Here is a 24,501-nt window from a genome sequence, read left to right on the forward strand (position 1 = left end):
AGAGGGGCGTGTTCAAACCCCTCTTCTCCAAGTCATTAAATCTCGCGAGCGAGACTGCGCAAGCGCAGCCTTCGCTAGCCGAGACCTAAAAATTACCTTGCCACCCATAAAAACCCATACCCCCCCTAAACCCTAAAAAAACCCTTCCACCCAAATACCCACATCCACACTAAACCCTAAAAATTCACTGTTGAATGGTAAACAACAGAATCATGACCAGAAGTGCAGAGAGAAACGTGGCAGCTACTCCCGGCGGCCTGTAAATAAACAGGCCATTGAGAGAACACTGGCCTGAAATCGCTAGAGAGAATGAGGATGCTTCTGCCCCACTGATATGGACTTCAGACAGGCTGCAGTGTAGCTGATGCTTGTGTATAACCGCCAGCCCGTCCCCAGAGGTCTATCCAGTCTGGTTATTGCATAGCCCCTAGGAACCACGTCTACAATGTCTAGGGCGGACAGTGCATGAAGCCATGTTTCCACTAGGAAAAGGGCAGTCATCTGTCCCTCCACAATCAGGTCTGCAATTTCAAATCTGTGCTATGGGAGGAAGCGACAATTTAATTGGAAAAATTGGCCTTTCTTAGGGTTGTCAGGGGAGTTTACCATTATTGGGCATAGCATAAAGAAGAATCTCTTGCAGGAATTTTGTCGCAGCTCCACCTGAACCGAATACAGACAGATGGTGTTGCGCTCGTGGTTTAGTGTGTAGCTCGTTTGCAGAATATTGCACCAGACCTGGCCTGCAATCGGCAGGGTTTCTGGCCCCTGGTACCATCCCGGCGACGAGGGGCGCAGACAGGGCTTGCCTTTGGTGCGCCAGCGGCGGGCCAGGCTTCTCTTTTTATAGCCTGCGTGACTAGAGCGCTGCAGGACAAGATGGCATTCCTACTCCAGCCTACGGGAGCCCAGAGGACCGAAAATGACAGTGAGTCTGGAAAGAGAGCCACAAGCCTCAATCACCGCAGCCTTCCGGTAAGCAGAATGCTCTTAGTTTGCACACAATGTCAAATTCAATATTAAGGAAAGCATAGGAATTGGATGGACTATATTTACCGTTCCCACTCCAATATCAGCAACATTATGGAAAGTGTTGGACTTCAGAAAGGTTACCATTCCAATACAGTCATTTAAAAAAATATTTAAAAACCTATAAACATAAAATGATTAACCACAGTTGAACTAGAAAATATATATTGTATAAATTTAAATAAAATGCACAATTTATTATAAATATGCAAAATAAACGTATAATTAAATGAAATTTTTAAATAAACAAACACAGAATTCACTTCTCTCACTACTACTGGAAAAACCACAAACACCAAGAAGATAAATTAAAAAATAAATAAAACAATAATACAATTAAAATAAATGAAACCTATAAAAATAATAAATGTAATATACACCTGCTGATATATATTACTAATTATTTCTTGCATAGTTGAATAAAAATATTTTTTCATTTTAAATATTCAATGAAAAAAATCTGATTTATGAATTAAGTATTTAAATAACAAATAATTAATCAAGAAAACTATTTTTGTTGAAATAATTTCTTACCCTATTGCCCTACAAACTGATATGCTGCTAAATTAGCTATAACTAATTATACTATACAAAATATGAATGAAAAATCTGAAATTAAACCCAAATAAATGAAAGAACAATTAAAGAATTAAAACATTGCATACTAACCATTTATATACTGATTTTACCTTACATTACTTAAAATTAAAAAAATAATTAGTTAAAATGTAAATAACCTCCCACCATATTCCCCCAAAAACCCAATATCCCGCTACTAAATTACAAACTACTTAACAGAGGTTTTTGTAGATCGTACATTAACCCCTAGGCACCTCGGCACTAACAGATGTTTATTGTAACCCAACAGTACTCATTTTATCGACCTCATGGTTGAAAGCCTGAGTGGACCCGCCGGGATTTGAACCTATGACCATGAGATTGAACACAGGGCCCTGCAGTGGACACATTAGTCCACTGAGCCACCAGATCCATCTAATTGCCTTTTAAAAATTCAATTACACATTTAAAATTGCAAACTATATTTTAAAAATGACATTTTTACTAGTATTCTAAGTGTGTATATATATATGGATATATATATATATATATATATATATATATATATATATATATATATAAAAACAATGTTTATTACAAGTATACCAAAGTACACAATATTAATTACAATTTTCTTCATTATCAAATTGTATACAATAAAACTTGCATTTTTAATTTTGTTATTCTGTTCCACTATATTTTTGCAGTGGTGATATTTTTGACAACATATTTATGTCACATGATATTTTGGAATCAATATTTGTTTCATTCACCATATTTAACATGTACCCATTTTGAAAATGTCCCTTATCTCATGAAAAGTTTAGGTACAGAACTATTAGTCCTGGTCTCTACTCCGCCACAAAGGGACCACAAACCTAATTGCAAAATGAGGAGCTTATTGATGAGACCCTTACTACACTTTTGCCTGCCGTTGTGTCACTTTTTGTGAGGCTGAGTGGCATAAATAATGTGCCATGTTGCACCATATTTACAAAGTGATACGTCAGGTATAATGTATGTAGGGTGGGTGTTCCCCCACAAAAAGCCTTGTAGAAGTGGCACAGTGATATCTATCAGATTTCACTGTGCCACTTCTAGGACGCTACTGCATCACAACCTTACACCTGCCTCATAGCAGGCATAAGGGTGTCACAGTGCAATGGGAATAGGTTTCCCCCATGCATTGCTGGAGTTGCATCATGCTTATGACACAACTCCAGCAATGCGTGAGTTTCGCGCCGACACGCAAGTCAGATTCCTGACGTATCTGCCATTTCTCGCGACAGGGTGTGCCGTACAATAAATACGGCACATCCATCATGTCGCAAGGAGGGCGCACTGAAAAGTGTTGCATCGCTGCTTTCACGCAGCGATGCAACACTTTTCATAAATGAGGCCCTTAGTGTTTAAGACTGTATGTATAAAATGCCCACTGCCAAAAGCATGTTTTTCAACTTTGTGAAGGACTCCTATCTTTAACTTGGGCACATTTTAAGGTTTCTTTTCTCACAAAAACAGCTAGTGCATGACTATCAAATTGTCCTTCTCTATTCCTGAACAAAGGATTCAACGGCTCGTTTTGGGTAGCCGAGTTTTATACTCCACACACACCAAAGTACAACATTTGGGCTCACTCCTCAAAAATGTTTGTTAACATTGTGGAAGATTCCTATAATTAAAGTAGGCACATTCTGAGGTTTTTATTCCCATGAAAAAGACAGCAGTATGTCAGCCAAAGTGATTTTCTCTACTCTTACATTACTCAGTTCAGGAATACAATTTGTAAGACTCTTGTATATGATTTGCCCTTCAAATTACGAGACCATCAACGCTGAGAAAGTCTTTTGTAGCAGGCACTTTTGAGAAAGTTTAAGCCTTGTTTAAGAATATCTATTTTACACTCCAAATATAAAAGGCTGAACAAATAGATATTTCAACTTTGTGAAAGTTTCCCATGTTTCACCTGGGCACATTTTGAGAATGTGTCTTCCTATAAAATGGTGGATGTACTACTGCCAACTTGATGTTATTCTACTCCTGCACAAAGGACTGCTAGCTTCATTCTGGAAATCCACTTTGTGCTCCTAAACACAGTAAATGTTTAAAGTTTGTTAAACAAGGTTTATGTGCATATATATATATATATATATATATATATATATATATATTTGTTTGAGGCGATGCCGCATCACCCCTCCAACAATCCAAAAATGTCACTTTTCACATGAAGAATGGACCAGCACTCAGATCTCTGGAATTATCCAATTTAATTCAAAGGCAGCATTCGTGAGGACATATATTTATACAGGTATTTATAGAGTGTGAGCCTAGAAAGGGCCCCAAGAGCAGGTATAAGGAATACTTTGAGAGAAAGAAGAGCTTTATGAGGAGAGGGCCATTTCATTTTTGAATTATAGAGACAAAAACTATAAAGATGTGCCAGTTCTTAAATCAATTTCTCTACTGTAATAATCCTAAAGTGACAGAACGAATCAGTCTGGGGAGTTTATTGCAATCAGAAATACAGTTTTATCTTCTTAATGGAGACTAGAGTTGATAAGATGGGGGCTAGAAAAGAAAATGAAAACTCTGATACTTGGATTTTTAACGCAGTGCAAACATTCCTAGATGAACACAGTTTAAATCAGTTAATGCTGCATTTGAAGTGGGATTCATAGATATGAGATTATTCCAGTCTATCTCTAGTGGTGGCTTGAATACCACTATTATCACATCATATCATCTCATGTGCATAAAGTGCACATTCACACCTGAGGGTATCTTGTTGCTGAATACCATATGTTTTTTGTTATCCAAGTAAATAATACTTATTGTATAGACCTTGGAAGGAATAAAGGCTGAGTGGTAGCACCAGGATTCAAACACGTGAGAGAGTGGTCAAACACATATCCCTTAAGTGGATTACTTCATTTAATAAGCCACCTGACTAATACGATCTGTATGGGTTCTTCAACATACCCATCATTACACACATCACTGTGGAGACTTGAATGTGACTGTAATCACACATTATCACTGTGGGGACTTAAACATCACTATAATCGCACAATATCTCTGTGAGGACTTGTACATTACTATAATCACGCATTATAACTGTGTGCTATCCCTGTGCATCCTATTAATCACCCGCTATCTCTGTGGGGACCTGGGCAGGTCTATAAACACACATTATCTCTGTGAGGACCAGGGCATGTCTTTAATCATGCTCTATCTCTGTTGGGACCTTGGCATGTGTGTAAGCACACACATTCTCTTTGGCAACCGAAGTAATACTATAGTCACACACCGTCTCTGTGGGGACCTCGACATCTCTATAATCACACAATATCTCTGTGGGGACCTTGACATCTCTATAATCACACACTATCTCTGTGGGGACCTCAACATCTCTATAATCACACAATATCTCTGTGGGGACCTTGACATCTCTATAATCACACACTATCTCTGTGGGGACCTGAGCATGTCTATAATCACACACTATGTCTGTGGGGACCTGGGCATGTATATAATCACACACATTCTCTTTGGCAACCTTGGTAATACTATAGTCACACACCATCTCTGTGGGGACTTGAGCATTCCATTAATTACAGGCAAGCTCTGTTTTGGCTTGAGCATCATCAGCTTCGCATTCCCTGTATGGGGCTTCGTGAATACTGATAAGTACTAAATTTGGACTTTTGGTCTAAGTTTACATTGTTGAAACTGAAAAGTAGAAAAGTTAGATTTTTTGTCTAAGTTTACCATTGTGAATTGGGCCCTATTTTAATGAGGACTTAAACACAATCATCTTCATGCACTGAATCTGTGGGGACTTAAACATCGCTATAATAAAACACTATCTTTGTGGGAACTTGAACATCACTATAAAAACATATCATCTATGTGGGGACTTGAGCATTCCTGCAATTAAAAACAAGCTCTGTTTTGACTTGAAGCACCAGGGGGTGCCATGAGGCACAGGGTTAAGACTGATTTGCATATAGCTGGGTCTGAACTGAGGTGGCAAAGTGAGCTAAAGTACGATGATGGATTCAACCCAGATCTGTGACTGGGAATGAGTGACTGAAACGTTTCAGCACTCCGTCCATCATCTCCTTGTGTTTGCTTTGTTCGCCCTAAGTTGGCAGGGTATGCCCAGACGTGGGTCCCTTGCTGACTTTGCCACTGGATTCAAGATAGCCTGGCTAATGAGGGGTGTTACCCGAAACCGGTCCTAGGATACTTGTTTCCGGTCCAGGGAAGACCTGTCTTGGCAGTTTGGGCTGACTGTTCCCATGAGGCACAGGGTCAAGACTGATTTGCATATAGCTGGGTCTTAACTGGGGTGGTGAAGTGAGCTAAAGAACGAAGATGGATTCAACCCAGATCTGTGACTGAAACGTTTCGGCACTCCGTCCATCATCTCCTTGTGTTTGCTTCGACTTGAACATCAACAGCTTCACATTCTCTGTATGGGGCTTTGTGAATATTGAGAAGTAGTAAAGTTAGACTCTTGGCCTAAATTTACCTTTGTGAATACTGGAAAAAGTAGTAAAGTTAGACTTTTTGTCTAAGTTTACCTTTGTGAATCGGGCCCTATTTTAATGAGGACTTAAACACAATCACCTTCATGCTCTATCTCTGTGGGGACTTAAACATCGCTATAATAACACACCATCTTTGTGGGGACTTGAATAACCCTGTAATAACACACTATCTTTGTGGGGACTTGAACATCACTATAATAACACACCATCTCTGTGGGGACTTGAGCATTCCTATAATTACACACAGCCTCTGAGTGGACTTGAACATCATTAGCTTCACACTCTTTATAATGGGATTTAAGCTTTGAATATACACACTATTTCTATGGAGACTTAAACACAATGATCTTCACCCGCTACCTTTGTGGGGACTTGAACATCTATTTTGGCAAAAATGTAAGCAGCTAATCAAGCTCTGGGTTCCACTTGATATGTTAATTTCTTTGTTAGTTCCCTTATCTCCTAAGATTTTAGGCACTAATAAATAGGTAAAATACAGCGTTAAGTCTCTTTCTTTAAGCATGATAAGATATTTTCTGGCAAATCAACATCATCTTTCTTAATGTATACCCCTAGTATATATGCAACAATTCATATAAGAATAGATTATAATGTTGTTTGTGTATATTGTTGATAAAATAAACATTTAGCTATGTGCCTTCGACTGTATTCAATCAAAAATAGTGTTACGGACTAGGTCCCCACAAGGATGGTAGCACATGTTCAAGTCCCCACATGGATGGTGCTGTGTGCACGATTAAATAACAATATATTGGCAAATTTGAAGCAGGATCCTGTATCTTGATTTTTTTCTTAACATTTTTCTGTTATTAGTGTGTTGTAAAAACATTGGGAAAGGTTAGTCCCCACAAGGCAGGTATTTACACATAGACCCCACAAGGATGGTAACGTGTGTGTGTGTGTGTGTACACACACACGTACTATGCAAACTACAGCATACACACATTTATTGTGTGGCGTATATGAAGTGGCATGGCAAATCTGGCAGGAAGATGACCTTGTCAGGAAACGCACCACTTCGGTGGAGGAGCAGAAGGTTGTCACCTTTCTTAGAGAAATGTTTTGTACTTGTTCTGAGATTCTGATAAGCAGCTATTTGATTGTTTTCATCTTGAATTTCTCACTTTGTGTGTGTCTATCTGCTATCTCTTTAGTGCAAACATAGTCAAAGGGCAGTGGAGTGCTGCACACGGTCAAACTCAATGAGTGATAGGCAAGGTAGCTGGTTTGTGGGCTGTTTATTTGGTAGCGGAGTAGTGCATGGTGAGCCTTTTGGTCCAGCTTACTGGGATTATTGTTGGCTGCTTGACGTGGAGAGTAAAATGGAAGTTGTGTTTGTGCAGAGTAACTCTCAGTGCGACCACTGCTTTGCTCTCACGTTGCAGCTGCATAACTTACAACACAAACTTTGGATTGTTTTTGACTGCCCCGTAAGCCCATTATATGCTCCAGACTTTCTCCAGAAGGTAATTGATGAATATCCAACTGTTTTCAATTGAATTAGTTTAGGTTTTGTGATGCTTTGGATAGTCTGAAAATGTGCAGCACGGCCAAACACTCATAAGGATCCAAAGGCGAGACATATTGGCTATGCCAATGCTTGTTCTCCATTAGTTTGGGGTCTATTGACTATGCTGCAGTCAATTGGTCACATATAGTTCGTATGGGTGCGCATTCTCTGTTGCAGAAATGATGTCAGTCGCCCTAACAGTCCTGCTGTTAGTCTTGTTGTCCATTACCATAACATTCTTGTGGTTGCAGACTGCTTGTCGTTTACCATAACATTCATCTCCATTAATGTTTTGCCTCATAGGAGGGTATGGTACTTTGCTGCTGCGAGACTGTTTCTGGGGCTAATACTTTGCTTTCTCCCTTCAGTTCCTGGGGGTTTTTTCTTTAACATGCATTGTGATGTTTCTCATTTTCTATTTCTTGTCCTTGTTGTTTCAAAGATTTTTAATCTTTTATGGCAAACTGTTTCCACACTCTCATAGTTTTCGAGTGGCTCTGCGTTGTGGCGCGGAAAAGTTTCACAGTAGAAAACTGACGTCCGCGTGCCAGGAGGGACCTTATATGGCTCCACTGACGTCATATCCGTGGACGACAACAGGGGCGGAGCCATGCGACGCCGTCCCCCGGCGTACCTAGGTACTGCTGAAAAATCTCCAGATCCAGACTGGCGCTTGGGGGATGTTCTATATTAAGGAATCTGCAACTAGACTGTGTCTCTAGCAGATACATCGAAAGGTAAGTAACTTGTTCAACAAAGGTAACTTGTCAAACAAGTCAACAACAACAAACACTTTGTAGAATAAGTAATAAACAAAATGTGGCTTTATCACAAAGACCTATATACTCCAGAACTATACCACTCACTTGTCAGAAGCAAATAGACTCCCCACCACCTACTCTGCACAGACACAGAAATCAATCAGTCAATCAATCAGGGAATTATTAAGCGCGCTACTCACCTGTCACGGTCTCAAGGTTCCAGGGGGAAGGGGGAGGCAGCTCCGGTCAGTCACAGAGCCAGGTCTTCAGGGTCTTCCTGAAGATGTGCAGGGTGGGGGTGCATCTGATGTTGATCGGCAGCTCGTTCCAGGCCTTGGCCGCGATGTAGGAGAAGGTTCTTCCACTGCTGGGGTTCGGCGAGGTCGGCGGATCGAAGGTTCCTCTTGGGTACGTGGAAGAAAATTCAATTGTTGAGATATTAAGGTCCAGTGTTCTAGAGGCATCTGCAGGCGTGGGTGAGTTACCTTGAAAGTTAATCTTTTCTCAACGGGGAGCCAGTGGAGGTTGCGCAGGTGTTTGTGTCGAGGGGTGCCGAGGACGAGTCTGGCTGCGGTGTTCTGTATGGTCTGGAGTATGGGCAGCAGAGACTTGTTGATCCCGGCGTAGAGGGCGTTTTGGTAGTCCAGTCTGCTGGTTATGAGTGCGTGGGTGACGGTCTTCCTTGACTCAGAGGGAGGGGTATCCATTTGAAGGTCTTGCAGAGGATGCAGAGAGTGTTGATGCAGATGGAGGCGACGGCGTTGACCTGTCGGGCCATATAGAGGGAGGAGTTGAGTATGATGCCGAGGTTTTGGGTGTGGTCCGTTGAGGTGGGGTGGCTGTCGAGGGCGATGAGGCACCAGATGTTGTCCCCAGCAGAGGGGGAGGGTCCGAGGACGAGGACCTCTGTCTTCTCCAAGTTGAGCTTCAGGCAGCTGCTGCTCATCCAGGATGCGACATCTTTCATTCCTTCCTGGAAGCTGAGTCTGGTGATGATGGGGTCTTTGGTGAGGGAGAGGATGAGCTGGGTGTCGTCGGAGTAGGATACTATGCTGAGTCCCGTGCTGTATGTCGATGGCGGCGAGGGTGGCCATGTAGATGTTGAAGAGCTTGTGGCCGAGCGGGGATCCTTGGGGTACTCCGCAGTTGACTTCCCTGGGTTCGGCGAGGAAGTGTGGCAGTCTGATTCTTTGGGTTCTGCTGGTGAGAAAGGAGTGAATCCAGTCGAGGGCAGTTGCCTGTATGCCGGCGTTGTGGAGTCTGGCGGTGAGTGTGCGGTGGGTGACGGTATCCAATGCTGCAGAGAGGTCGAGTAGGATCAGGGCTGTGGAATGTCCTTGATCGAGGAGGCTGCGAGTAGAGCAGTCTCGGTGCTGTGGTTGCTGCGTAATCCAGATTGGGAGGGGTCGAGGATAGAGTTTTCTTCGATGAATTTTGTTAATTGTGCGATGACGGTCTTCTCTGTGACTGGCCATGGAGTGGAGGAGGGAGATGGACCGGTAGTTCTTGAGGTCTCTGGGGTCTGCTGAGGGCTTCTTGAGTAGGGGTCTGACCTCAGCGCATTTCCAATCGTCGGGAAAGATGCCCTGTTTCGAAGGTGGCGTTGATGGTGCTTCGCAGTTCCAGAGTGTTGGCGGCTCTGTGAAAGATGTGCGGGGCGCAGGGGTCCATGTGGGCTCCTGAGTGGATGCCTTTCATGGTCAATGCGGTGTCTTCGGTGGTGGCTGAAGTCCAGTAGGAGATGGTGGGATGGCCGGCGTTTCTGGAGGAGGGAGTGGTTTTGGCTTCAGGTGTCTGTTCCTTAAAGTTGTCGTAGAGGCCCTTGATTTTCAAATGGAAGTAGGATCCGAGCTTATTACAGAAGTCCTGGGAGGGGGTGATGTCCTTGGATTCGCTGGGGGGTTTGGTGAATTCCTGCATGACGCTGAAGAGTTCTTTGGAGTTGCTGGAGATTGTGAGAATCTTGTTCTGGATTAAGGTCCTTTTGGTGGATCTGATGCACTGGTGGTATTTTGTTGTGGCGTTCTTGTAGGCAGTGTGATCTTCTGAGGTTTTACTGTGTCTCCAGTTTTTTCTCCAGGCGTCTGCAGTTGCGTCTGGATTCTTGGAGGTCAGCAGTGAACCAGGCGGCCTTCCTGGGGCCCTGTTTGTCAGGGTTTCTTAGGGGTGTGAGCTCATCTGCGCAGTTGGTGATCCATTTGTGGAGTCCTTTGGCTGCGAGGTTGGCGTCGGTAGAGATGGTGGGGGCATCGCATTTGAGGGCGGAGTAGAGTTGTTCTTCAGTGACTCTGCTCCAGTTTCTTCGTGGAGGGCGGGGTGCAGGTTTTGGCGGCGTGGGTTTGTTGACGAGGAAGTGTACGCAGTGGTGGTCTGTCCATGGTGGTTACGCGGTGTGGCTGAAGCGGATGTTGTTCTCATCTGCGAAAATGGGGTCGAGGGTGTGTCCTGCCTTGTGGGTAGTGGCGGTAACTAGCTGTTTCAGTCTGATGTTTGCGAGGTTGTCCAGCAGGGCTGTGGATGAGCATGTAGTTCATGGAGGCGATGGCGTGGTATGCGATGAGGTCGGCAATGGTTGTGGTGAACAAAGCGCGCAGTTGTGGGGGTTCTGTATGCGAGGGAACCGCGCAGCGTGGTTCTAGGGCTGGTCTGGATCTGGAAGTGAAGGTGTTCTGTGGTGGCGGAGGGGTCACTCGTGGAGGTGGACAGTTGGAGAGAGCTCTTGTGTGCGATGGCGAGTCCTCCTCCTTGGACGGTTGAGGTGATCCTTCTTTTGGATCTTGTACCCGTCAGGGATAACAGTGGCGTTGTCAGGGGCAGAGGAGGCATTGGTCCAGGTTTCTGTGACGAAGGCGATGTCTAGCGAGAGGGTGTCGAGGAGGTCCCAGATCTCCACGGCGTGTTTGTGCAGGGAGTGCATGTTGAGGAGGATGCATTTTAGGGCTTTGTGGTGTTGGCGTCTGATGGGGGGGGTGGTGACCGTGGGGGTGCTGAGGGTGGTGAAGGTCTGGCAGCAGCGACGGCAGGAGAACTGGCTGAGGGTGATGGTCAGCGTGGACAGCTGGCATTTGTTGTTCCTTCCGGGTTGAGAAAGGACCAACAATGTCCCACTAAAAAAGAAAAGAAAAATACACATAAGACAACACAAAAGACATCGCAAAGAATTTCACACTCAAAACACAAACTAAATATGCTGCTGTTATGACAACACTTACAAAAAACTCTCATGCATGACAATAATACTCATTTGGAGTAAACACAACAAAAAAAATGTCTTACCAAATAAATGTAACTAGGCAAAACTGCAGATCAACCACTGCTGAAACCGCAAAGAAGAACAAAAAGCTTTGCACTAGAATAAAAAGGAGAAATAAAACATTACAATCAAATATGCAAATAATGAACCAGTCCACACACAATCCACCAGCCAAACTGGGGGGTAGGTGGGCCTAAACGCACAAGGCCGATCTGGCCCCAAGGGGGCAGAAACAGCTAAAATATTCACCCCCCATAAAGGGGAGCGACCTTTGCCCAGGGGGCCGCTCCCCACATTATTTATATAAGGCAGAAACGGCCACACGAAATGTCCCCCAAAGGGGAGCGAGCCATGCCCGTGTGGAGATGGGGGCGGGGGCAACTGAAGGGCTTCCGCTGTCCTCCGTGGTGGGGGCACCATGAATGGCAGCCCACGGGGTGGGTGCTAGGACGGCTGGGAGCCATCCTGTGCACTCTCATCTCCCATGCCTGCCTGGTATCTAGTTGCACACGGCTGGTATAAAAGTGGCTTAATTCTGAGCTGCCTTCTGTGCCGCTGAACTCTAGCAATTGTGCAGTCAAGCAGTCTGTCTCTGCTTGAGCAATAACGTGTTAGCGGACATTACTGTAGTTTAACAGAGGGGGGGTGTATTAGGGTTCCGTGCTAGTCAACTAGCACTGCATGCAATTATAGCGCTGTGAGTGGCGCTGTGTGCCAGTCAATGCAACGATCTTTCCAGTAGAACAGGGCATCCCGCCTAGCTTAACAGTATGATAAGGTTGCAAGGGATTAGTGCCCTTCAATTTCTGGTGCTTTGCTGCAGTTTTAAAATCTTTTTCTCGATGCTTAAATGGGTGTAAATTGATATTTATATAATGTTTCCCTCTTCTACACCCATGGTTTTTGAAATGTCACTCCTAATTACACTGAAATTATGAAAATGTCACACATAGCAATCTCAAACCTCGGCGGCTATGCCCAAAGGTGAGGCCTATTGGCTAAAAACTGACCAAGCCAATAGATCTTGCATAGGCGAGACCTATTGGCTTTGCCAATGCTTGTTTAGATATAGTATTTGCCAATGTGGGAGTGCTTGTTTCCAACAATGGCACACATTTTACTTTTTTTTTTTTATTTGTTTTTGCTTTTAAATAAAAATGCATACAAAAGCACACAGCAAACGTGGGTGTTGTGACATGTCAAAACCAGGTAAAGCGACGTAGACAGGATGTAGAAACAATATGGTGGGGGTACTGTGGAATGCGCCGCAGAAGGTAAACAATATTATATCATGAGAATCACCAACAATGTGGCCATGTATACCCGGTACATCCAGATCCTCATGCACATCCTCCATATGCCCAGTAAAATCTCACTAGTGGAAGTTACCCTAATTCGGGGCTACTGTGTCGTTACACTGCTCTGGGGGTTTGGTCCTTTCCATAAGACACTCCCCAGAGGATCCCTCCTCTACTAATATCCTCCAATGGGTATCTAAGATATGACAGGCCAGTAATACTGCATCCCAAGCCGATAATATGAATAGTGACATGGTGAAAAAAGTTCAACAACAAGACAGGCTTTTTTTCTACTGTATCCAGTACAGTTCATAAAGACTATAGATACTGTAAGGATCAGTTGTTGGAAGCAAAGTCTCTGGCAAAGAAGAAGCTCCATATCAACATACTAGAACTAAAGGCAGCAAAGATGGATCTACAGGTATTCATCACAAGGTTACCCGGCTCAGCTGTATTCTTGCAAACAGAATATACAATGAGTTAGTTATATATAAACAAGCAGGGAAGAATAAAGTTGTAAGCACTCTCGGAGGAGGGGCAGTATCAATGCAACTGGGCAGTTAACTTGCTTCACTTTGCTAACCCCTGATTATCTCCCTGGAATCAACAATACGTAGAAAGATACTCTCAGCAGGACAGCCAGTGTCAGTCAAAAGTAGGAGTTTCTTCAAGATTTGCGGACATCATTTTCCATAAATGGGGTAATCCAGTGTTAAATCTCTTGCAAGACCGCAGAACAAGAGATGGCGTTTTTTTTGTAAGCAAGCAGTGGCATCCAGTATTGAGAGGCAATGTGTTTTCAATTATATTGTCCAAGACGTTTGTCTGTGCTTTTCCACCACTTCGCATTGTTCGGCTGGTGATCAGTAAGTCCAATAAGGAACTGTGCATGCAGGCTTAGTCTCCTAGCCCTGGCATGGCCTCTCCAGTACTGTTATACCATTCTTCTCTACCTATTAGACGGTCACACATTTCATTGGGGAGTCGGAAGGATCATCTATACATGGAAAAGGGTCAAATTCATCACCACAATCTGAGCTCTGTTTTCGGTTTTGGCTCTGAATACTTGGTGTTCTCACATTTAGCTAATCTTCCACACTGTTCAGCAATTTTGAATGAAGCACACGTGAGAAGTTGGCCTGGTATATGCTGTCCACTAGTTATAGTGGGCACCTTGCACCAGTCCAAACAACCCTTATTGATGATTAGGTTTAAGACAACCTTTATTGAAAGATATCCTAGTAGTAGCTATGGAGAGCAGCCTTCAGGCAAAGTCTTGAAGGAGTGTAAATCAGCTTGGTTTACCAGATTATAACCTCTTGAATAACTAAATGAAAGGAGAACCACACAAGGTATATATATATAAAATATATGTATTTATTTCTAAACACTCTCTACTAACCTCTTTATGAGATTAGAGAGCAAGGCACACAATAATACAGTTCTAAAACGACAGTAAATAGCACAATATACAATGGGCCCCAGGGGGAGACCAAACTATATATTAAGAAAGTGGTATAAGAACCACGACTTGACTAGACACAGTGCCTAGAGCACGTAGAATCGCTGGGACCCCAAGGAACCACCCAAGGTAGTGACACAGGGAACCCACGAGGGCGCGGGCAGTGTGAGAACACAGCCGCGAGCTCCGTACAATCCTATGGGAAAGTCGCGGTTGGAATTTTAGAGTTTAAGGACACTTAGGAGAGGACTTGGAGCAAACCCTTTCAGACTTAGAAGGTTTTAAGGCCAGCACCCACGTGAGCACCGGAGTACTCGTGTTACCTAACCCAGGGAAGCCGGGTGCATAGGTGTCAAATGGTGTCGGGAATCTTCGATGCTGTCAATGGAGAGATGCTGCAAAGTGCTGCTGCCATGGAAAGGAAAAGTGTCCGGTGTGATCCAAGCCTGGATCGAAGATATGAAGAACCTGAAAGCAGATGGGACAGAGTCTGGGTCACTTGCCACTGACCAGGGGCATGATAGACGAATGCCCACCGATGTCGGGTGTTTCAGGTACGATTAAGTGAAACTTGACTCCTCTGCCACGGAGACCAGGAGGCGTCGACGACAACCACAGTCTGCAGGCGAGCTGTCCCACGAAGGATGTCGAGTGCGGTGGGGGGTCGGTGTCCGTACTGGAGACCAACAAACCTTGGCAAAGGCAAACTACGCGGTGAGAGTAAAACGGCTTCAGTGTGGACCAGCAAGGTCCTGTGGACTCCCCAAGCGATGGAGAGTCAGGGCAAGTCTGGAGCAACCAGGTAAGACTGTTGAAAGTCAAAGTACCCTTCTCAGGGACCCAAAAGTCAATGGACAAGGGATTGCGATGGGACCTTGAGAGGAATCACTAGATACCAGCCCACGGGTCACTCGAGGAGTGTAGGACAGCAATCTTCGGTGGAATCACTGCCCGGGTCTGGACTACAAGTAGCCCAAAGTAAAGCCTCAGGGATCGCCAAAAAGCATATGCTGCTGCAAATGTGCACGGTGTCCAGGGGTTCGGGTTGCACGGTCCCCATGAGGGCTTTGGATCTCAGGGTTGCTGAGATCACGGATCAGCCTTGGGGAAGCTTGGAAACCCACCTCCTGTGTTGCAAAGTCTTAGGAGTCCTTCAGGAGCTGCGTAGTTGCAACCCGGACAGATGCGTCTTTGGTGCCTGCCTTGCAGGGGAGTAACTGCTTTACTCCAAGGGAGATTCTTCGGTCATCCAACGTCGTGTAGATAGTAGAAGTTCTGGGATTCTGTAGCAGAGTTTTGTCCAGGTAAATCTAAAGTCCTGTAGTCGGCGGTTCGTACTTTATACCCAAGGAAGGGGTGGGACAAACTCTGGGGACCCACCTATGGGAGGGTCAGGACAGAGGGGTGACTACGGCCATGTCCTTTGTCCAGTTTCGCCCCAGAGGAGGGGCTGAGGGCCACTGCAACCGGTTTGAGCTGGACTATGCACAGGGACACCAAATGTGCCCCCAGTGTAGACATCAAAGCACTCTTGGAGTGCACCCACCCAGCCCTACACTAAAGCCTGTCTGGGAGGTGGTTACACCTCCCTGTGACAGGAAACCTATTGTCCAGGCCTCCCCTACTGGCGTTTCGTCCAGCAGCAGGAGGGCAGACTCGGGTCTGTGGCTGGCAGCATCCATTTTGTGATGCCAGGGTCTGTGAAGCAGGTACCGGTTGTACCGGTGCGGTCATGTTTCTCCCTCTAGTAGGGTGGAAGCATACCTCCCACACCAGTTAATGGTGTGGAGGTATGATTCCAAGGTGTTTGACACCAAACACAACATGTTTCCGTGCAGCCATTCCAAAGTTAGCATTTACCGCGAGGTTATAATGCACTTAAGTGTATATGGTTTGGCTGCATCACAAACAACCCCGGAAAAAAAATTCCGAAGGCTGCAGAGGGGCACTGCTCATTCATGGGCACCCTCTCACATAAAACCCAGCACCCTGCCTTCAGGATTGATAAGGCCTGCCATAGGGGTGACTTATAGGTTTATATGTGCAGTGATATGGTTAGATATAGGGAACCTATATCTGAGTAAGGGGTGCATACACCACCTTACACAGGCTGCTGTAGCAGACCTTTGGTGTCATTTTAAATGGCTTCCCAGGGGTGGCACAATACATGCTGCAGCTCCTGGTAGGCCTCTGGGGTACCTATGCCCTGGGTACGTAGTATACCATATACTTGGGACTCATAAGGGTACCCCAGAATTCAATCTGTTGTGTACCTAAAGTACATGTAATCAATTTAAAGGGGAAAGCAGATAGGCTGGGGTCCTGAATAGGAGGATCCCAGCCAGACTAAGTCGAAAACCAGCAAAACACCAGTAAAAAGTGGGGGCAACCATGCAGTCAGATTCCACCTTCCTAAAACAAGTACCAATGAAGGCATCCCTCCATTGGTTACTTTGCTGCTATATCAGCTTCTTCCTTATATTTTGGAACTAGCCTATGTGTGACTTAAACACACTTCCATTAAAGTATCCCTGGTAGTGATATCAAGATGCCAGATATCCGGTTCCGTTTCTCTTCTGTCTACCAAAATAACTAAGCAGTTTGTTAAAGTACCCTTCAGAACATATCCTCCAGTGTGGCATTCTCCCACCAGATTGAAGCTTCACTCTCTACTTAACCAAAATTCAAAGGGGCTTTTGAACCACTGCATAGAACATACATATGAAGTACATGCTTGGAAGACTGCTGTGTTGTTGGCTATGACATCAGCCAGAACAGTGAGTGAAATTCAGGCTTTCAAGGTAAAAAAAAAAAATGTTCCTGACGTTTCAGTTTGGCAGAGTAATTAATTGAACGATCTCCAAATGTATACCGAAAGTCCTGTTAGACTTTGAATGACCTGTAATACTCGAAGTCTTTATTTCATCTTTTGATGTCTCTAGCTGAATGATGTTTACATTCTCTAAATATTCATATATGTTTAAGTTTTTTTTATTGATACAATCAAAACGTCCAGGAAATCTAACCAACGATTCACAGCCTTCGAGCCTCTACAAAAACTTCAGCCACCCTCCAAAGTATAACTAGATTGATTATGTTGACTTACTTTCTGCCGTTTTAAAGCTGGTCATCTACAAACTTCAGTGTCCGCTTATTTTACAAGGAGCATAAGAACTATGGCAGCATTATACACTGGAGTCCACCCCCATTGACATCTGCAGAGCAGCAGCTTAGAAAAGTCGACATAGTTTTCTGAAATATTACTGCCTTAGATTCAGAAGCATCCAGGGATATTGCAGTGTTTCAATATATTTTCCATTAAGCTGACTGGATCTCTTCTCCCTAGAACGTGTACCTTCAAATCATCATAGTAACATTTAATTGTTTTGCTTGAACATGTAACAGATGTGGATTTAAATTAAGTACTGCTTGATAATCTGATTCAAACTAATGAATCAATGAAAAATGTAATGCTGGAGAGAAAAAAGTTACTTATATTGAATTATACTGCTCTTATATTTCCTCTTTTCACACTTGTGCTACCTGAATATCTGAGGCATGGTGGCTTCTGAGGGAGTTGAGTTCAGTATGTCTTGATCTCATTGATTGGACCCTAGGTCCTTTTCTACTGAGGCAAATGTTGTTTTATCTACTTCTATTGTATTTTGTCCTTACTAGTGAGGTAATGTGAATGTTGGACTCTCACTAAGTCAGACGGGAATGATTCAAGCATGTACTTCTATGACAATACAAACACTGGATTACTGTAGTTCCGGGCAGGGACGGCCAACACAAAGAAGTGGTGGAGGTGGGAGAGGGAGGGGGGGGGGCGGGGCAGTGTTAATAATATATTTTAAAATATTACCTGAAGCTGCCGGCTGCCTCACACCTCTCTGTTCATCTTCTTTCTGGTCCCAGCAGACACTGGGACAGCATCAGAGACTCCCTGTACAATCCCCGTGCTGCTTTCATGCGTGGGGATTGGCCTAAGTGGGCTGGTTGAACGTTCGGCTGTGCAATACAACTGGATTAGAGAAACCTAACTGTCCATGTCTGTTTGGCTGCCTGCTCTGAGCCAGTGAGGCGATGCTCCTCAGACATTGCAGAGGAGCTGCCACTGGTTAGGGTTTTTTTTGTTCATCTTGTTCAATGGAAGATTCCTGATCGTGTAAGAGATGGGAACTTGCTTTAGTATATTAAATGATCGATTCACATTGTGAAATTGTCTATAGGCAAACTAAAGATTGCCCTCTCAGGAACGAACATAAATTGTATACTTTAAATACTTAACCCAGGTGTGTTATACCGCGTTGCATTTTACCAAGATAAAAGTTACATGAGATGAGTGTGAATATCCTTGACTACATTTAATGCTGTCGTTTTTAATTGAGCCTACCCCTTCCTTCCGGTTCAAGAATTCTGGGGTTCAAACAGTAACGTGTTTCATGTGGGGATTTTGTTGCTTAGTGTCATCCTAAGGATTTGTTGCGAGCACTTTTGTTTGAAAAGTCCTCAAATGGGAGAAGATGTTAGCTCTCTGATAGACAATCAACATATTGCTATGACATGACTCTCGTTTCCTTTTCCACACTGAATTGGGGGAAACATACTGCAGCTTTATTGTACATTCTGCTAGTTCTAAAGATATCTGGCCTGAGTGGATCGCAGCTACTTCAGATGTTTCACTTGAATTTTCATAATGTTTTGAGTTTGGATGGAATAGCAATATGTAATCATGTGTGATGCCAATGTACTCTGTTATGCACTGATTTAACCTTCATCACAGTATCGCTCTCTATCTACGCATAGGCATTTTAATTCATAAATAGAAATTATAACCAATGTTTCCCCATAGAAGAGATTAGATTAGTTCCCTTGTGTTGTTTGCTTCACTTCATGAGCTTTAACATGCCTTCTCTTTCTTCAGGAGTTTACGCCTTTGGATTCTTGTTTATGCTACCACAGTTGTTTGTAAATTTCAAGGTAGGACACTAAGGATTTTATTGGTTATATTTGCTAGATTTTCTCATTAATGTTTCATTCGTATTGTAACCTGTAATGTGTAAACATCAGTAACGTCTATTTAGGAAATCAGTAGTGGTGGTAAGCCACAGACATATGCAGCCTCTGATTCAGATACAGATTTCACTCTCCTGACATGTTACAGAAGGCCAGATATATAAGGATCTTTGATCTTTAGTGGGTTACCTTGATTCTTCAGGAAGTGCGTGCTACTTCTGCAACTAGCATGCTTATTCTGATGCCAATGAATGTTTGTGTATTACTTCGTGCTACATTTGAGCTTATAATAATTTCCGGTAACTATTCTCTTCTTTGCCCCCTATTACAATATTGTTAGATAGGCTACCTCCTAAAAATGGGACTGAAAACTGCTCTGGCATAAGTTGTAATTTGTTTTAAAAATAAAATGCCAGGGTTGCCCAGTATACTTACTGATAATCTTCGTTATACTGTGTCCAAATCTTCCTGATCACAGTCCTCAATTAGTCAGGGTGGGCCACCATTGTAGACGGGCACTTCTTATTAAATACCCAAGTATTGTTTTGTTTTTAAACCCTCCCCTTCTTTTTTACCAGACTCCACTCCCTACACAATATTTTGTCATAGCAAGGTGTGTGAAGTGAATCAGAAGTGGCAACCATCCCACCAGGACAGGTGGATTGAATGATTGCCCCAAGGAAGAGTAGGACATGGCTCAATGAAGATTATCTATAGGTAACTGAGTATTGCCACTTTTTACTTCTTTGTTCAATCTCCCGTCCTCATCTTAGTCTCAGTATATTATTCAAGTATCCCTTAAGAACACACACTAGCGTCAGAGATTGCCACACATAAAGTTTAATACATTCTAAAAAGAAAACCAACAAGAGAACAACAAAGTCAAACCTCAGCAGGTGAAACCACCTACAACACGGCTGCCCCTAAGTAGCCAATGAAGTAGTTACCACATTCAGCCTGCAGGTATCAGATGAATATTTGTGAGTATCTCCTTGCAGCAGCTTGACACATTTTGATCATGGCGACCCTTTTGCGTTCAGTCCTGAGACCACCAAGTTGATTACCCACGCAGTGCAAGGAGAGCAACATGTACCATCTCATAAGACATAGAAATGGAGGTTCACATCAACATTTCCGCTAATTATTTACCTCTCTATGCAGCAGTGTAAGGTCTCTGGTCACTGAAACCAAGGGTACTTGCACCAGGAAACTGACTCTCCATGGGAGCGAAGCATGCCAAGAGGCAGTGTGTGAAATGTTCATTCCCAAGCCATATATGGAATGTGGAAAGGGGCGGGGAGTTCAGACAAGTCAAATGTCGACATTAGATGCGTGACATGTTTGCATCTCTTGCCAGACCATGCCATTCTTCCAGTGCTGATAAGCTTGATCAAGGTTAAGTTTCCAATTCCAGAGGTAGGCCTTTGTCCTCATCAGCATATTTAGGTGCATGTCATCTAGCCTGTTTCTCACTGTGAACTTGATTGAGTTCATGAGGATGAATCCTTGTTCACAGTCTGTACTTGTCACCTGAAAAGTTGTGCAGACATCAACATAATATTGGGCAGCATTCCAAAAAGTGAAATTCACCATGTCATGAAATGTCATAAACAATCACTGTTCTTCCACCACATACTCATAATATCTGTACTGGTAAAATAACATGATAGATGTTTCTCAACCACCCAGGACCTTCTAACACTTTACATCAAATCCTTGTACATTCTCAGTCCCAAAGTCATATTGTTTTTTTATTGCTACTGCCTGGAAATCAAGGCTTGTCCATTCCTTCAATTTTACTTCGGGGAACCTTTTCTGCATGTGCTGACAAAGAAGTGAAATGAAAGACAAAATCAGCTTGCTGCCATACTTTTGGTCATGTCTGTACGAATCCATCAGATCCCTTACTGTGCTGCTTCAAAAGACAGGACTGCCAAAGTATTGTTCCTTAATTTGGCCAGTCTTTGCCCTTGAATACTGTAAGCTTCAACAGTGGTCAAAGAGGTTTTCTGGAACAGCTTGCAAAAAGATGCAAGTTCACACAGAATGTCATTCAGTGCTCAAAGGAACATTTTGTAGTATGAGTTAGATAGCTTTTTGTTGCAATATTGAGCAATGTGGTAATTTACCTGAACTTTCTAATGCCTGAAATATTTAAGAGCAACCTCATAACTACTCATTAATGTATCAAGTGCCTTGAAGCCTCCGCACCTTTATTCAGTGGCCGAAAAGAGATCATTTCTTAATCAGTGACCTCTGCAATCTAACAGAGACATCTAATCCCAGATTCCTTACCTTAAGGAACCCAGGCGTCGGGCTGGATCCAGAAGACTTTTGCTCGAGCAATACCCTTGTGCGCCAGTAGATTGGGTTGGTTGGGTCTGCGCGGTGTTGCCAGTGTGATCCGCACCAGAAGTGATGTCAAAGTCACCAATATAGGCCCCACCTCGGCCATCTGACATCAGTTCTTTTGTTTCTGTGCCAGCTAGCTCCGATCCGTGAAGAGAGCTACCCTCTGTCACTTTTTGACAGGCCTTTTTCAAAATTTTGGTGTACAGGTTTTTCCTTGATGTCAAAGAAGATTCTGGATTCAAACCGCGCAACGCCTGCCATCACGCCATGTCGGTGACAGATACCCATATAGTTTATCTCTGGTGCCTGTAGAGTGACCACGGCTTTAAGTCATGCTCCGACTGCCGAGCCATGGCTCCGAAGGCTTTGAGGGAGCGGTCCCTACAGCTGCTTGCGGCCCGACGTTCGCCCTGAAGGTCTTGTTCCTGGTCGAGGGGCAGGTCCCCGCGCTGCTCCACGAGTCCTACGTCCTCGCCCCCCCCTCGAGGTTGTCGAGTCATTCAGTTAAGATGCTTAAGAAGCACAAGATGTCAAAGGGTGCTTTATTTTCCCGTCCGTCGGCCGATGTGACGGAGCAGCCTCTTTCTGCTGAATCTGCACCTGGGTCAGCTCCATGCTTCCCTTCCTTTCCAGGGATGGTGGCAGATCCGTACTGGTGCCTGTCCTTATCCCGGTGACCCTCCCCGGCACTAGCCCCTGCACTGAGACTCCTGGCTCCTGCCCCATTTTAATCCCCGACAACCGGAGCCGGATCGTCGCCTATTGACACTGAGTCCGGCGCTGACGGCACCCTTGGGTCCTAGGTTGATTCTTCAGCCTTCTTTTGAGGGGCTGCGTATAGAGGAGGATTGGGAGGGGTGCTGGACTCAGACCAGCCTGAGCATGTGTAGAGTGGTATGAGGAATTGGGTGAGGCCAGTGGCCTGGATACCTACCCTGATTCTGGCCTGCTTTCTCCCCCTACCGTGGCTACAGAAGAGGCAGCTTCATATGCTGTGGTAGTGAGATGGACAGTCGAGGTCCTGGACCTTCAGCTCCCTTCGGTGGAAGTCAAGATGAACATTTCTCAGAGGTCCTGCAGCCAGGGTCTCCTCCTTAGAGCCCCTCCTTCCTTTCAATGAAGCTTGAATGATGTCCTTCTGGGAGCCTGGTCCAAGCCCAGCACCGGGGCCCGTGTGAAATGGGACAGTTGCCTGCTGTCATCGACCTACTCCAGGCGACCTAAAATTCCTCACTAACCACACTACCCCCAAGAGTTTGGTGGTCTAGGCTACTACCTCACAGGGTGCATTTCCCTCCGCATCCCCGGACAAGATATCCAAGTATCTAAGAGACTGGATAGTTGGGGCAAGAAGATTTTTTCTTCTGTTAGCTTTGCCTTGCGGTCGATGAACACTGCATGCTTATTGGGTCGCTAAGCCCACTCCTTGTGGAAAACGGTTGTGCAGATGCTGTCACAGGTCCCTGAGGAGGCCCGGGCTATTCTCTCCCAAGTGAAATTGGACGGGAGAGATGCAGCAATGTTCACTATTCATTGTGGGTTTGACACCACCGACTCTTTGTGCAGAATAATGTCTTGATGGTGGCCGTTCGACGCTGCGTCTGTTTCAGAACGTCTGTTTTTTCTAGGGATGTCCAGGCTTCCCTTATGGACATGCCCTTTGATGGCACCTGTCTCTTCAGAGACCAAGCAGACATGGCTCAGGAGTGCTTTAAGACTGGCAGGCTATGGCCAAGTACTTGGGGCTCTCAGTGCCCATCCATCCCCCTCCTCTTTTCACCCCTTTCATGGCCACGGAAGGGCCTTTCAGTCGTGCCAGTCATATCCCACCCGCAAGTTCAGCAACCTCTGTGCGGTCGTGGGCGTGATTGCTTTCAACCCAGTGGGTCAGGCGGCCAGAGGTCCAGTCCGTCTACTCCTCTCCCTGCAGCATCTAAACCTTCCTAGTCTGGCCCTTCAAGATCATGGGAAGCCAGTTGGTGGCAGGATTTACCATCACCTCCACCACTGACAAAACATCACATCAGACAAGTGGGTTCCTCAGATAGTTTGAAGGGGCTACTCTCTCCCCTTCAAGACTAAGCCTCCCTCCGTGCCTCTGACTTGCAACCGACTGATGGAGGACCACCTGAACTTGCTTCAGGAGGAAGTCAGGACTCTCTTGGCCAAGGGAGCCATAGAGAGGGTTCCAGGGCTAGAAGTAGGCTGTGGTTGCTGTGAGAAGTTGGCCTGGTATATGCTGTCCACTAGTTATAGCGGGCACCTTGCACCAGTCCAAACAACCCTTATTGATGATTAGGTTAAAGATAACCTTTATTGTAAGCTATCCTAGTGGTAGCTATGGAGAGCAGCCTTCAGGCTAAGTCTTGAAGGAGTGTAAAGCAGCTTGGTTTACCAGATTATAACCTCTTCAATGACCAAATGAAAGGAGAACCACACAAGGTATATATAAAATATATGTATTTATTTCTAAACACTCACTACTAATCTCTTTATGAGATTAGAGCACAAGATACACAATATTAAAGCACTAGAACGACAGTAAATAGCACAATATACAATGGGCCCCAGGGGGAGACCAAACTATATATTAAGAAAGTGGTATAAGAACCACGACTTGACACAGTGCCTAGAGCACGTAGAATCGCTGGGACCCCAAGGTAGTGACACAGGGGACCCACG

The 24,501-nt window shown here is 44.5% G+C and overlaps 1 protein-coding gene across 1 annotated transcript in view; it reads left to right on the plus strand.

Moving 5' to 3' along the window:
* CLPTM1L (CLPTM1 like) overlaps positions 1-24,501 on the plus strand; it is a 1,829,238-nt gene that overhangs the window by 1,518,925 nt on the left and 285,812 nt on the right. Inside the window, exon 14 of the mRNA XM_085606118.1 lies at positions 19,376-19,431. Coding sequence (XP_085462244.1) covers positions 19,376-19,431 — 56 coding nt within the window. The remainder of the gene's footprint in view (positions 1-19,375; positions 19,432-24,501) is intronic.

Source organism: Triturus cristatus, chromosome 5_1, assembly GCF_964204655.1.
Source record: "Triturus cristatus chromosome 5_1, aTriCri1.1, whole genome shotgun sequence".
Lineage (NCBI taxonomy): Eukaryota > Metazoa > Chordata > Amphibia > Caudata > Salamandridae > Triturus > Triturus cristatus.